At 37.1% G+C, this 15,327-nt stretch overlaps 1 protein-coding gene across 1 annotated transcript in view; it reads right to left on the bottom strand.

Annotated features, from left to right (window-relative positions):
- Positions 1-13,107, bottom strand: part of CACNA2D4 (calcium voltage-gated channel auxiliary subunit alpha2delta 4) — a 169,838-nt gene extending 156,731 nt beyond the window's left edge. Inside the window, exons 1-2 of the mRNA XM_007503831.2 lie at positions 3,711-13,107; positions 774-855 (exon numbers count right to left, since the gene is read on the bottom strand). Coding sequence (XP_007503893.2) covers positions 774-855; positions 3,711-3,913 — 285 coding nt within the window. The 5' untranslated portion in view covers positions 3,914-13,107. The remainder of the gene's footprint in view (positions 1-773; positions 856-3,710) is intronic.
- Positions 13,108-15,327: the final 2,220 nt, after the last annotated feature.

Raw genomic sequence — 15,327 nt, 5'->3', positions numbered from 1 at the left:
ACTAGGTGGTTTGGAGTGCTGGACTTCAACGCAGGAAGACCTGAGTTCAAATCTGACCTCAGACACTTATTAGCTATGTGACTGGGCAAATCTGTTTGCCTTAATCCATAGGAGAAGGAAATGGCAAACTACTTTAGTTTTTTTTGCCAAGAACCTCCCCCTGCCCCAATAGTATTAGCATGCTGTGTTGTATGGGTTCAAGAAGAGTGGCAAACAACTGTGTTTGCAGATCCAAGACAACAACCTTGCAAAGTAGGTGCTGTTGTTATTTCCATTTTAAAGTTGAAGAAACTGAAGCAGACAGAGGTTAAGTGATTTGCCCACAGTCATGTAGCTAGTAAACGTCTGAGAGTGGATTTTGTTTTTTGGTTCTACATTAGCCATGTTATAAAATGTAAAAAAGCAAGAAAAATAGAATTTAAAAACATCTGCTTCAATCTGCATTCAGATTTCATTGGCTGTCTCTGTGGAAGTGGACAGCATTTTTCATTGAGTGGAGGCTAGATTTGAACTCCAGTCTTCTTGACTCCAAGCCTAGTGCTCTATCCCATGTATCACCTATTTGCCAATGTGCTTCTCTTTTGCTTTGGGCTTCACATCCTTGGTTGGCTACTCCACTTCCCTTGATGCCTGATGTGCTCTCGTTAAGAATGTGGTCCTCAAACCTTCCCATCCTAAGGACTTTTTCTCACCCTTCACACACTTACTTTCTAGCACACTTCACCAATTTCCTCTGTACCTATTCCTATGAATTGGTCTAGGGTGGGAGTTACCTTCTTTAGTAGGAGTGATCCAGAGTATTTTGTCACCAAGGCATAGAGGTCCCCACCAAATGTATCTGCCCAGAGCTTCACCCTGTCAGGGAAGAGCGATAGATTCACACCCACAGAAATATGCTCTACCAGGGGGCAGCTGGGTAGCTCAGTGGATTGAGAGCCAGACCTTGAGATGGGACATCCTAGGTTCAAGTCTGGCTTCAGACACTTCTCAGCTGTGTGACCCTGGGCAAGTCCCTTAACCCCTATTGCCCAGCCCTTACCACTCTTATGCCTTGGAACCAATATTGGTTCTGAGACAGAAGGTAAGGGTTAAAAAAAAAAAGAAATAGGTTTTACCACCTCTAAGAGAATGGTTCAGAGAAAGGGGACAAAACTTGAGTGATAGTCTATAGACAAAGCCCATGTGATACCTGCTAAGAGATGGTTCTCTCTGGAGACCAGCTCTGAGGGAAAAGAGAGAGAATCCTGAGTGGATGAGAAGTTGACAGGGTCAAGGGGGCCATGAGTGGGATCATGGATTCCATTTTATTGAGCATATAGTTCCAATATTCATTCATTCATTTATTCATTCATTTACTTACCTATCTATCTATTCATTCATTTATTTATTGACCATCTAATTGAAACATTTTATTTAATTAACAGAATATTGTTCCATGGTTACATGATTCATGTTCTTTCCCTCCCATCCTCCCCCCCCCTTGCAGTCAATGAGCAATTCTACTGGGTTTTACATGTATTATTGATCAAGTAGGTCCAATATTTATGCAGTTTCTACACTCTATGATCAAGGGAAATTAATATATCAGAGCCTATATTCTTGGTGCCAATTAGAGTGTCCATTTTGTCAATAATGGAGATTGTCAGCTTTTTAAAAAAAAAAACTTATTTTTTTAAAATAGGCTTATTTAGGAGGCTCTATGGACATTGAGATATTAAGAGACTTGACCAGGGTCATATATCTAGGAAATATCCAAGTCAAGATTCAAGTTTATCCAAGTATTTCCATTCTACCATGATTCTTCTGTTGGCTTTGGATTCAGAGAAGAGAATGGAGGCCTGAGGAAGGACAGGAAGGAAATGGGACCAATATGAGGGCACTGTAGAATTATAGGTTAGACTTGACAGGAGCCTTGGAGATTATCTAGTTCAACGCTCTTACTTTACAGGTGAGGAAACTATGGTTTAGAGAGACATGGAGTCACAAAATCTCAGAGCTGTAAAGGACTTCAGAGACCTTCTAGTAGAACTGATACTTGAACAAAAATTTCCACTGTAGGATATCAAGCAAGAGTCCTTGAATTCAGAGCAATGATGTAGGCTTTTGAGGGCATAAGAAAGGAGTTCAGTGATTGAACCAGAGACTTTTGGGAGAAAGTAAGACCTTGGGCTAAAGGCAATCACAAATTCATTTAGTCATAGGCCCAATGAGTTTGTTTCTTTGTATATATTTGTTATAAGGTTCTATTGGTGGTGTGGTGGAGAGGGCTAGGGGATAGAGTGGGGAAGTCACTGGGAAATAGGACTTAAAAAAGAAAGCCATCAACATTTAATAAGGAAATAGCTCATCCTCTAGTACTACAGCCAACTCATCCTGGTCCAAATTCAAAGGATGAAAGTATAAGCTTTAAAAATGCTGAGTTGGACCTGTATGCTATATTTGGTATGCAAGGATGGGCATAGTGGGAGAAGTTGTCCATAGAAATGGGTCTACCATTCCTTGAACGATTGGGATTAAACATAAATACTTTTGAGATTCATATTCAGGTGAAAATAAGTGATTATATGCTTTTTTTTTTTTTTTGTGAGGAAGGAAGAAGGAGAGCTCAAGTGTACTGCCACCTGAAGGCAAAACTGAGAGAGGGAGAAGAAACTGATGTAGACTTCAAGAACTCAGGTTCACTTCCATACCATAAGGGACAAAGGGGAGAAGAGAAGAGCTTTATTTTGGACTATGAACCATAATAAAATTATTAAGAACAACCTGACCAATAATTCAAGGTGCTATGTGATTATTGAGATTAAATATATTGGCAGCCTTGAGTAGAAGATAGAAAGTTGGCCACAGAGCCAGGAAGACCTAGACTCAAGATCCAGCCCAGGGTTTTTCAAGCTCACACTATTAGCTCTTGACTGTGGACCAGGATGAGTTGGCTGTAGCTCTGGAGAATGAGTTGGTTGGATTCTTTTTCTTCCTCTCAAAATGTTGTTTTGATGCATTTCTTTTTCGAGTCATGGCTGGTGGTGCTGGGCAAATCACTTAACTCTGATTCTCTCGAACTAGAAATTGCAGGAGGTGCCAAACGACACTGGGAGAAGTGGAACTTCCCTATTCTTGTGCAATCTCAGGGCTGGTCTTTTTTTCTGTGATTTCGTTAGCAACAAGGGCACCATTACCCCTGAACATCACTCTCATGAGCTTAGAGTGAGATAGATGGGTGCCATAGTAATACAGATGAGGAGTCCTGGGGGTTGGTTACTCCTAGTACCGTTTGTTGAAGACGATTCCAAATGTTGCCCCCATGACTCCAAACGGATGGAATGTTGAAGCAAGGGGGAGGTTAGAGTATGGGATGGGAGCCTCTAAAACCCATTGAGGAAGAGGAGCAAAAATGGCATGTAGACTGGGAGAGGAGAGAGGAATGGATCTCAGGGATTTTGAGAGATCATCTAATCCAAATCCTTACTTCACCAACAAAGAATTTGAGAGAATAGCATAGTATTGAGAGAATGTGGACAGAATTGATTTAGGAGGCTGTCCACAGAACAGGAGGTATGGATTAGGAGCCATTTTCCTTGACGGCAAGATTCCATCATGGACCCATGAATACAGAAATGGTTAGTCCCAAGGCTATCCAAGGGAATACATCCTGGAGCTGGGATTGCATAGGGCAAAAAGATTTATAGGGTGAACGGGAGAGTAACACTTACGTTTCCAGAGGGATCTTCTTTTGGCCCTGGGTGGAAGGCAGAAAGAGGCTCAGGAGCAAATAAAGGAAAACCACCTTCTTTCGCAAGAAGGTCCGGGTCACCAGCATTGGAGGGCAGGGAATTCTGGGCGAATCACAGAAACGCAGGATGCCAAGCATAGTGCTCCTGCCAGCGTGGCTGCCGTAGAGAGCAGTGGGACCCATTTAGGTCTGCATTCTGGTATTCCCCTTCAGCTCTTGTATGCCAAGTGTACCAGTCCTGCCTCCTTCTAAAGGACTTCAAAGTTTCTCTCATATGCCCAGAGCAGCAAAGCTCATAGTAGTCAGCCAAGGACTAGGACGGGTCAGAGAGAGCAAAGATTCTCCTGTCTTCATTTTTCATTGGGTAGTGAGGAGGGGAGGGAAGGGGAAGTAGCAGGGGTCAGTGAGGGAAGCTCAGTGATGACGACAGCCTCTTAATCCTCTGCTCCAATCTGTTAATCCTCAAAGAAACAGCAGGGATGGGGGAGGGAGGAGAGCACTCACCAGTGCCCTGATTTCAGGAGAAAGGATTTTTCCCTTCAATCCAGGGGCATAACCTGCCCTCCTATAGCCTAGCCTAGCTTAAATGGCACCGTGTTTTTTTTTTTTTTTTGGTGGTTGTTGCTTTTTTTTCCCTGCAGAACCTTCTTCTCCAACCAAGTTCTACATTTCTATCCCTCTCTTCGCTGTCATTCTGTGGATAGCAAACTATTCACATTTGCTTGTAGAATGATAAACATGATTATTTATCTGCCACAAGAGGGGCCATGATCCTAATCATGTTCTGGGATGCTTCTGAAGGAAGGAGAAAAAGGAAAGAAAATGATCTGTACACTTTGGGGATTGAAGGTAGTAGTATCTTTTTTGAAAGGTATCATGGCATGGTGGGTGGAGAGCTGGCCTTGTAGTCCCCAATACCTGGGTTCAAATTCCATTTCTAATACATTCTGGTTGTTTGATTTTGGGCAACTCACTTAACCTCTGAGCCACTCACTCAATTCTCTCAGACTCTCTAAATGCAGAGGTATGGCCATTATGTATTGTTTGAAAATTTTTCTTTATCAGGATTTTCTATGCCAGTGAAATGACAGGTCCAAAGCAAAAAATGTATTCTTTGATAGATAAAAATTACAATGTCAACACCCTCTAAATCATCACAATATAAAAGGGAAAAGGTTTCTATATTATCATCTTTGACATTTATTTTGACTTTTGCTAATAGGGATGAATGGTGGGTCCATCATTTGGTTTGGAAAGCTACTTATACTTTAGTTGTGTGAGTGTCACTATTTTTCCACATCCTCTCCAACATTTGTTATTTTAGCTAATTTGAAAGGCATGGGATGTTATTTCAGAATTGTTTTGACTTATAGTTTTCTAATCAGTAATGATTTAGAGCATTTTTCACATTGCTACATGCAACTTTGATTTCTTAATCCAAAAACTGTTAGTTCAGATTTTTTGACCATTTATCAATTGGGAAATAGTTCACAGTCTTGTGAATTTGACAAAATTCCTTATATATTTTAGAAATGAAACCTCTAAGACACTGATTCCCCCCTCCCCCAATTTACTGATTTCTTCCTAATCTTGGTTATAGGTTTTATTTGTACAGGATCTTTTTAAATTTAATGTATTCAAAATTATCCATTTTATCTCTCTCAATGCTTTCTGTCCCTTGTTTATTCATTAATTCTTCTCATATCCATAAATCTGAGCAATAATATGTTCCCTGTTCTTCTAATTTGCTTATGATAGTTCCCTTTATGCTTAGGTATGTATTAAATTATGTATGTAAGTATTAGGTTACGTATATTAGTATTTATTTTGATCTTATCTTGGTAGATGTTATATTATTCTATATATAGTTTCTGCTAGACTGCTTTTCATTTTTCCCATCAAGTTTTACCAAACAGTGAATTCTTGTATTATTTCTTGATCTTAAGTGAATAAGTGTTAGAATAGATTCTAAAGATTGGAAGAACAACTAGAGATTCAGGAACTGGAAACCATATCAGAATCTTTTAGAGAGAAGGATAGCTCTGAAAAGCAACCTGTTGGGTTCTGGCCCAGCACAAAGTGATAACCAAAAGGTCATGTCCTGAATCAACAGAGTGACTTTATTAAGATTTTGATTAGATTACCTTTAAGCAGTCTTAACCCTTCTTGGTATAAATTTAAAGTATTCCCTGCTCCCTTTTTGGCTCACTGTCTCTGAATTGAATTGTTAAATTTAGCAATCATATATCTTGGAGTTTGTAGCCTTGAAATTTCTTTCTAAAGTCAATCCATGAATTCCTTCAATTGGAATTTCATTTTCTATGTTTGGAAAATTTGAAAAGTTCTCTTTTTGTTATTTCCTGCATTATAGGGTTAAAGTTTTTTTGTGGTGTTATTTTTTTCCCTGAGAGATCTATAATCCTTAGGTTGCCTCTATATATCCTGTTCAGTATATTCTGCTTGTATAGTGAGAATATTTTCTTTTAATGTTATATTTTGCTTTTCTTCTAGATTATCCTTCACTTCTGTGTATCTGCATTACCAATCTATTGTTCTCTCTCTTTTTTTCCTTTTTTGAAGGTTGTCACTGCAGATTCTAGTTTTTCTATTTTACCCATTATTTTTGCTGTGCAAGACATAAATTCTGCTCTCATGATACTCATTTCTCTTTTGAACCACTCTGTTGACAGTGTGCTGTGGAATTTTAGAACATGGAACCACAACACTGAGATAGCAGAAGTTGCTTTATCTTTGATGCATAACTTTTGTTTTGGAGAGATTTGAGAAGTCCTGGGGATCAGAGAAAATGTCTAATCCTCTATTTTGTTGCTCACATGGTCCAGAGCTTCTTGGTTCACCATCACTGCCACTTTGTGGCTGCACAAAACCATTTACATTTATCTTCTTTGGGATGTTGAAGGAACTCTAGCTGTTCCCCTTGTATCATCTAAGGGAGCAGACACAAAGCTCTCTGTCCATCTAGCAGATTCCCATTGTGGCATGCCACTCATCTTTCCCTAGACAAAAATCTTATTCATACTTTTGGGTGTTATACTATTCTGATCCAGCATGCAGACTGTCCTTGGAAGCTTTGCCCTCAAAACCAGCCAAAGTGTATTACTCACTGTCTTCTTTACACACTCCGCTGTCTTGGTGTTTATGTTTTTCCCCATATCTTCCCCACATTTCTCTACCATTCCAAACCTACTTTCCATCTCTTCCTCTAATCCGCTAGTTTTCCTCTTCATTTTCCACTATCTCCACCTAACCATTAAAGCCCAATTTATATCCTATCTTCTCTAGGAGCTGACTATTTTTCCTCCTCAAATTTCATCTTGCTTGAATCTTTTTTATGTACTTTTGACACCTGTGGACTGTATATGGCACTCTTTGTTTAGAGTACGTGATTCTCGGAACACAATAATGGTGCAAGCACCCAAAACTGGCGGATATGCTATCTTTCTTAAGCCTACAAGAAAAATTATACCAATAATCTAATGGGTAAAATATTTGATCTGCCTACCAGATGGTCTCCATTTGAGCCACTAGCCAAGTGGTCTCTCCAAAGTTCCCTCTGGCACATGGGTATGACAGCTTTCTCAAATGCTACAGTATTGCCTCTGGTAGCAGTGGATGCTCAGCTTGGAAATGCCTAGTTGCCTCCCCCACAGAAGTAGTGTAAAAAGCTTCAAACAGTGGTGCTGGACAGATTAAATCCATGCCAGCTATATTCAGAATTTAGCTAGAGGGTGATATAGAATATTGCTCAAAATATTATAAATGTGAAACTTATTGCTCTAGAGCTCTATTTCATCCGGGATTTCTTCTCTCAGTACAAATAAGATACCACATTGATAGAACACAGACACTCAACTATCTTTGACCACATAATTTATTGAATACAGCAAAAATGAAAGGCCAAATGATAAACGTTTACATGGAACCGTCTGCCATCTTCCTAAATTTCTGCTTAACCTCTCAGTTCTTCAGGTTCACCTGAAGGATTCCTCATATTCAACAGCCTAAAAATTGGGTAAAAGGAGTAAGGAATAAGGAGTTTGTGTCTGGGAGTTGGCCCATTGAGTATAACTAAAAAGAAGGAAGGGAATGGTGAGGAAGGAGATTGGTCTCTCTGTCTCTAGCTCACCAATCCATGAGATTCATAATAGCAGATAGTTTTAATATCTTATGACCCTTTCTCCTCAAGATCCAATATGTGCTTCTACTACAGGGTTTTTGGGTTTTCTCCATGGTTCTGGCAGGAGGAAAGGAGTTGTGCTCTTCCTTCTGTGCTTTTGCTGGTCAAGTTTTGTAAGGAACAGGAAATATTCCTATCACAATTCCCTCTCCCTAGCATAGTCACCAAAAGTCTGCTTCAATGTTCATGGCGAAAAAAGGCATGAATTTCAGACCCAAGGGCACTACTAAATAGCAATATGAAAGCCTCACATATGGCTAAATAGTGGTTATATGCTAAATGCTAAATGATGTGCTGTAATAAATGAGGTAACTGATTATTTCAAAGACATATAAACATGCTGGGAGAAGTAAACAGAACTAAAAGAACAGTTTACACAATAGTTATATAAAAATGAATGATTTTGGGGGCAGTTGGGTAGCTCAGTGGATTGAGAGCCAGACCTAGATGTGGGAGGTCCTAGGTTCAAATCTGGCCTCAGCCACTTCCCAGCTGTGTGACCCTGGGCAAGTCATTTGACCCCCATTGCCTAGTCCTTACCACTCTTCTGCCTTGGAGCCAATACATAGTATTGACTCCAAGATGGAAGGTAAGAGTTTAAAAAAAATGAATGATTTTGAAGATAAACTGATAAAGAATAGTTTCTCTCTGTGTGTATGTGAGTACATACAGTCAATAAAAAATGTTTTGCTTGACTATGGATAGTTTGTAATAATTTGTGATAATTTGTAGAGATTTTTGTTAATTAAAAAAATTTAAAAATAGAGAGGTTGGGAGATACTGATATGTAGAATGTTTCTTGTTTTTAGATGTGGTCATTGAATTACTGTTAGTTTGCATTAACTGTTTTATTTTGTTACAAGAGAACTATACTGAGTTGAAGTAATCTGGCAATGTTTGGAAGATAAAGTAAAAAAAAAACTTTAAAAAATTGAATTAGTCAACTAGCTATTTTATTAGTTTAAAAAATAAAAAAAATCTGCTTATTTAATGTTTTAAACATTTTGTTTCTTTTCTTTGATTTTAAAAATTATTATTTTTGTGTTGAATTAGGACTTTGATTTTTTAAAGGGGATTTTCTATTTTTAAGTTGCATGCCTAATTCATTGATGAATTCTTTCATTTTGTTTATGAAAATGTTTAGAGATGAAATGCCCCTTATAGACTACTTTGGCTATATTATGAAGGTTTTGATATATTATCTTTTTGTCATGATTTTTGATAAAATTTATCTATTATTTCTATGATTTGTTCTTTGGACCACATATTTGATTAGCCACCATTTAAATTTGAAGTCTTCCTTCTGACTTTATGCATTAGTTTATGAATTTTTTGTGCTTCGGCACGACCAATGTTTACAATTCATATTCACCTAAGCTTCTTTTGATATTTGTTAAACAGCTAGCAGGTCTATCATTCTAGATTTTTAAAAATTCTATTTTTGTTTTGTTTTGACCAGATTTTATCTAGGTTTGAAAGGGATATATTGTGATGCTATGAGGTTTTTTTTTTTTACATTTCTCCTTATAGTTTGATTAGTTTTAATTTTAGGTACTTAGTTGCTATGCCCTTTGGTACATATATATTAAATATTGCATCATTCCATTTTTATGTTGCTTTTAAGTATAGCATTAGTTTTCTCTTGCTTTTAACAATATTTATTTTAATTGTTTTCTTGTCTGAGATTATGATTGCCACCCCTGATTTCTGAGGATTTGCTTTATGTATAATAAATTATGTTCTAGTCCCTCTGTTGAATCTATGTAACTGTTTCAAGAGTTTCTTTTAAATAACATATTGTTGGATTCTGTTTTCTTATCCATTCTGCTATCCTTGGTTTTACGAGTAAATTCCTTCCATTTACATTCAGTGTTATGACTATTAAATGCTTTTCCCCCTCCTCTATGTCCTTTTAGAATTGTTTGCCCCTTTGCTCCTCATTTTCTTTACAAAGAAAAAGTGTTGAAAGAAAATAAATTGTATTAATACTATTAATCTATAATTGAAGTGGTATGATCCTTCTTTGCCCCTCCTCTGACCCTAATCAATAGTTCTTATACTTTTCCTCTTTTTCATCTATCCCCTTGATGATTTTGGGTTGAAGCTCATTTTGCTTGTGACTATTCCACTCCCAAATTTACCCTATCTCTTGTAACCCCTCAACATCCTCATCTATTTCTCTATTGAATTTCATGTATTTCCACACCAAAATTTTTGTGTGTATGTGTTCAACTTTCTTTTGTCCAGTTCACACAAAAGTAATGTTCATGAGAGACCTGTTCTCCCATTGGTTTATATGCTCCCCCTCCCCCAGTGGACTGTAGTTATAAGAAATATTAAGTTCTCTCTTTTTAATTTCCTGCCTAGTGTGTTCCATTTTCTCTTTTCTTTCTTTCTTAAAACCAACAAAACATGACAATACTACACCCAGGCTCTGGATTTCTCTTTCTTTACTCTGCAATACTTAACAATATAGTGGGATTCTGAAAGGACATGTGCCTCTTGTCTCCTTATTAGAATGAACATGATTAGCCCTTTCCTAATGCTCAAGTATAATTATATTTTTAGTTCTCTAGCCTCCTGTTTGCATTTTGAAAATTTTACTTGTCAAACATTAAACATCTTTGAAAGTCTTCTATCTTATTTAAGGCCCCTTTCCCTCCCCCCACAGGAATATACTCAATTTTCCAGGATAAGTTATTCTTGGATGTAAGCCTTTTTTCTTTTGCCTGCTGGTATTTTATGTTGCAAGATGTTTTGCCTTTTAATAGTTGTGATATAGTCCTGTGTGATACTAACTGTGGTTCCTTAGTACTTAGTGTTTTTTTTTTTCTGGCCATCTACCACAGTCCCCTTTGATTTCTAAGCCCTGTATTGTGGCCAAAGCATATCTGGGTATTTTCAAATTGGGGCTTCATTCAGGAAGTAATCCTTTCTATTTTCCCTTTGCCTTCTGGGTCTGGTAGTCCTAGGCAGTTTTAAAAGTGATTTCATGAAATATGTTATCCAGGCTCTTTGGTTGCATTCTTCACAGAGTCTGTTAAATTGCCTCTCCTTATCCTATTTTCCAGTTCACTTGTATTTGATAATAAATACTTTTGTTGTCAGGTTGTTCAGTTGTGTTCAACTCTTTGTGACTTGATTATGGGTTTTTGGGGCCAAGATACTAGAGTGGTTTGCCATTTCTTTCTCCAGTGAAGGCAAATAGAAGTTAAGTGACTTGCCCAGACTTACATGTTCTTATAATTTTTTTTAGCCTTTTGATTTCCTTCTGTTTTTGTTTGTTTCATTGAATCATTGAGTTTTCTTTAGGCTACTTTTTCAAAGTATCCACTATTTTGATTCCGCTTTCTATTTCGTATTCTAAACTAGTTTTTCTTCTTCCAAGTGTTTCCTCCAAAGATCTATTTTTAAAAAATCTTGCTATTTCCCGCCCCCCCCCCCCTCCATTCATGGAATCCTTGTGGCTAAGCCATTCTTTTGCTGTAAGTTCTACGTGTACTTAATGTGGAATTATTCTTTTCTTACATTTATTGGAATAGAACATTTTCAAGCATTTTTCTTTTTTGGATGAAAAGACCAGAGCTAAGTAGAAACTATGTAAGACAAATGCAAGAGTTTGGGGAAACCTGGAAAGGGAAATTTATCTGAGCAATGGGCAGAAACTGTATGATGATGGAGTGCTGACATTTTAATAAAAAAAGGAAGAAACAAGTGTCCTTTCAGAGCTTTAATGACTTCAAAGGGTATCATAAGATAAACAGGATGCAGGGATGAACCAAAGTTATTTTGAGGGCATTAAAAAGAGAATGGGGGGAGGGTGCTGAAAAGAATACACTAGTGTATAAAGAAAGTAACAGAGTTGATTTTGTCATTTCTCATAATTGGGGTTCAAGAGAAGACGAGTATGAAAACATGAGGAAGTTTGGGGAATGATTATCAGATGAATTTATCTGAACTGGATAAATAAGGATTGAACTACATAAATGCATTTTTCAAAGAATTTCATGTATTCAAGGAATTTAATGCAGAGATAGATCAATTAGAAGTAGAGAAACATTGAGGAATGTTTGTTGAAGAAGGATAATAAAGGAATCTTACTATTACTGAAGGGGGGATTAAAATGAAAAAAGAAAAGGAAATAAGAAGGGTATCCGTTAATTGAGGATGACTGAAAAAGAATACAATGGTATATTGATATAAGAAATTATGAAAGAGATTTCAGAGAATCCCAGGTAGCATAAATTGATGCAGTGACAAGATCAGAATCAGAGGAAGAATTTATACAATGACAATAATACTGTAAGGAAAAACAACTCTGAAAGACTTAACTCTGCTCAACCATGTCTCTCTAGAAGAAAATATGACTAAGGATAGTATCTACTTCTTGATAAAGATGTGGTGGTCTCAAGGTGCTTATATAAGCAAGCACTTTTGGACATTGTCCAAATATGGGTTTATTTTGCCTGAATGTACTTGTTACAAGTATTTCCCCCCTTCTATGTTCAGTTTTGTGGTTATTGGGAGGAGGGTGTGGCAATTGTGATGCAAAAAAGAGAGTAATTTAAACATTTAAAAATAGATGAGAACAGAAGGAAGCACAGATTAGCTGGACAGTTTTGAAAGTGATGTATAAAATTTATTGGGTACTTTTACTTTTTAAAATTTCCAATTTTATTTTCAATTCCAAATTCTCTCTCTCCCTCTTTCCCCTCTCCCACTAGAGGCTAGAAAACCAAAATTAATTACAAATGTATAGTCCTGTAAAACAAATTTCCATATTAAAAATGTCCAACAAAAAAGGAAGAAAAAGAAAGAAAAGATGCTTCAATTTGAACTCTGAATCCATTAGCTCTCTGCTGGAGGTGGGTAGTATGTTTCATCATGAGTCATTTGGAAATGTGGTTGGTCATTGTGTTGATCAGTTACTAAGTCTTTCAAAGTTTATTATCTTTATAATATTGTTATTATTGCAAAAATTATTCTCCTGATTCTGCTAACTTCACTTTGTATCAGTTTATACAAATCTCAGGTTTTTCTGAAACCAGTTCCATCCTTAAACCTATTTGGGGACCATACCTATAGAAGTATACCTATGGATATATAAGTACATTTATATAGATTTTATCTAGAAACACATGTATATGTATGTAAATGTGTGTAACTTTATGAAGTTTGTATATAAAGTTTTATATGTTATATATTTTAGGCTATTTTACAAAAAGATATTTACTGATAAGATATAGTAAGAACAGAAATACAAACATTTGTCCCCCAAATTCAGGCATATACTTTCCTTTCTACAACCTTGGTTCCTAGGAAAGGTAGGCTCAATCTTAAATCAGTTGCTATACAGCTTTTGTCCCACCAACTTCACTTCCAAATATAGCACCGCTCCTGGATAGAGTGGTTCCTTTGATTATAGCACCTGATACCTTGGCTTTGGGATTAACCCACTATTCATTCACTAGCTGACTGCAAACTCTAGCCTAGACTCTGGTTCCTGGACCTTCAATGACTCGATCTTTTTGAAGTTCACAATGTCATAGAAGAGTCCATTCTACTACTACTACTCCTTCACTTGACAGGAAATAATACACAATAAGGATAGGAATAATTATAAATCTATGTGCTTATGGTTTCACATCCATTCAGATAGGGAAAGTAGGCTGCTGCTTCTCTCTCTCTCTCTCTCTCTCTCTCTCTCTCTGTCTCTCTCTCTCTCTCTCTCTCTCTCTCTCTCTCTCTCTGTCTCTCTTTCTCTCTCTCTCTCTCTCTCTCTCTCATAGTCCAGTGGATCCTCTTGCTTTTATGCCATGGTTTTTGCCATGGTTAGTGACAGTCACACAGACTGGAGAGTAAAGTGTTGCTTTTTGTCCATGGATAATCTCTCCTTTCCTTGACCAACCCCTGGATTTGGTAATGTTTCCTTGCTGGCACAGCTTCAAATACTGAGATGGTATATATTATCCTTTGGAGAAGAGGAAGCACTAAAACATAACCATGGGTCCCATTAGAAAGTTTCATTTTTAGAATGATGTAACCAGATTTGACTGAAGTAGTAGGTGTAGTTTTGGACAAGCCCAGTAGGCTATAACTGGCCCTGTTTCCTTGTGGGCAGCCACAAGGGAGTAGCCACTCTGCTTTGCTCCCATCTCCATCTTTGGGGGGTCCCCAGAAGGTCAACTGGGCTTGCATAGAATTCAGACTTAGTTATGGTGGAAGATCCCAAGAGGCATTGGAAGTTAATTTTGGAGGGAGTGTTAAGTAGTGATCAATGTCAAGAAGTGACCATCAACATGTGTGTATGTGCATGCATGTGTGTATATGTAAAGCTTGTTGTGTGTGTGTGTGACTCTGTTCTAGTATCTTTGGGTACTGGTTATTCACCCCAGCACTGGCACATGAGAGAAAAACAACCCAAAGACTCCTCTTGTGAAGGAGCCCAGTGGACAGTTAAGACACGGCCCAGGAGAGTTGTACATTATGAAAAGGCCTTAGAAGCAAGTAAAAGAATTGAGAAAGGAAGCACATCAGGGAAAACTTTCCCTTTAGCAAATTTTCTTCTTTTATCTTGAACATTTTTTTCCAAGGCTCTTACTACCCTATTTAATGCATTTAAAATGCTTTAAGATTTTCCAGGGGGAAGCAACAGTTATACAAATAAATATTGAGTTCTAAAGGTTAACTAATCCCTGGAAAAAGTTTGAAGACTGGCTGATTGTATGAGGAAATGAGAGTATGGAGGAAGACATGATCTTGAGGTGGGCCAAAGGAACTTTGACCAAGAACAGCAGACAAGTCTCTAGTTTGGCACAGAAGTCTTTGAAGGATAATGGGAAGCACAGCTCTGAATTTGTAAACTATAAAATAATTTTTATTGAATTGAAGACCTAAATAATTGGAGAGCTATTTACAATGTTCATAGCTGGGCTGTACCAGCACAATAAAAATAACAATACTACCAAGTTAATCTACAGATGCACAATATTAGATTATTGAAGTGGATACTTTACAGAACCTGATAAAATTTTCAAATTTATTAGGAGGAACAAAAATTGTGATTTTCAACATAATGAAAAAAAAAAGGAATTTAGGGGACCTAGTATTACCAGATTCTGAAATTATATTCAAAGCAGTTATAAGCAAAACTATTTGGGACTAGTTAAAACATAGAAAAGTATATTGGTTGAATAGACTAAAACAAAACTTGGAAGCAAACAAGTGTAACATCCCATTGTTTAAAACCCCCCAAAAGATAAGTTACTGGCACAGGACTCTTTTTATTTGACAAAAAATTGCAGGGAAAAATGGAAAATAGATTTAGACCAACATCTTAATTGTGTAGCACCATAAATTCCAAACAGATAAATGATCTAAATATAAAAGGTTATAGTAT

Source organism: Monodelphis domestica, chromosome 5 (assembly GCF_027887165.1).
Source record: "Monodelphis domestica isolate mMonDom1 chromosome 5, mMonDom1.pri, whole genome shotgun sequence".
NCBI classification, from domain to species: Eukaryota; Metazoa; Chordata; class Mammalia; order Didelphimorphia; family Didelphidae; genus Monodelphis; species Monodelphis domestica.
This window is presented reverse-complemented; position numbering and strand designations above follow the sequence as displayed.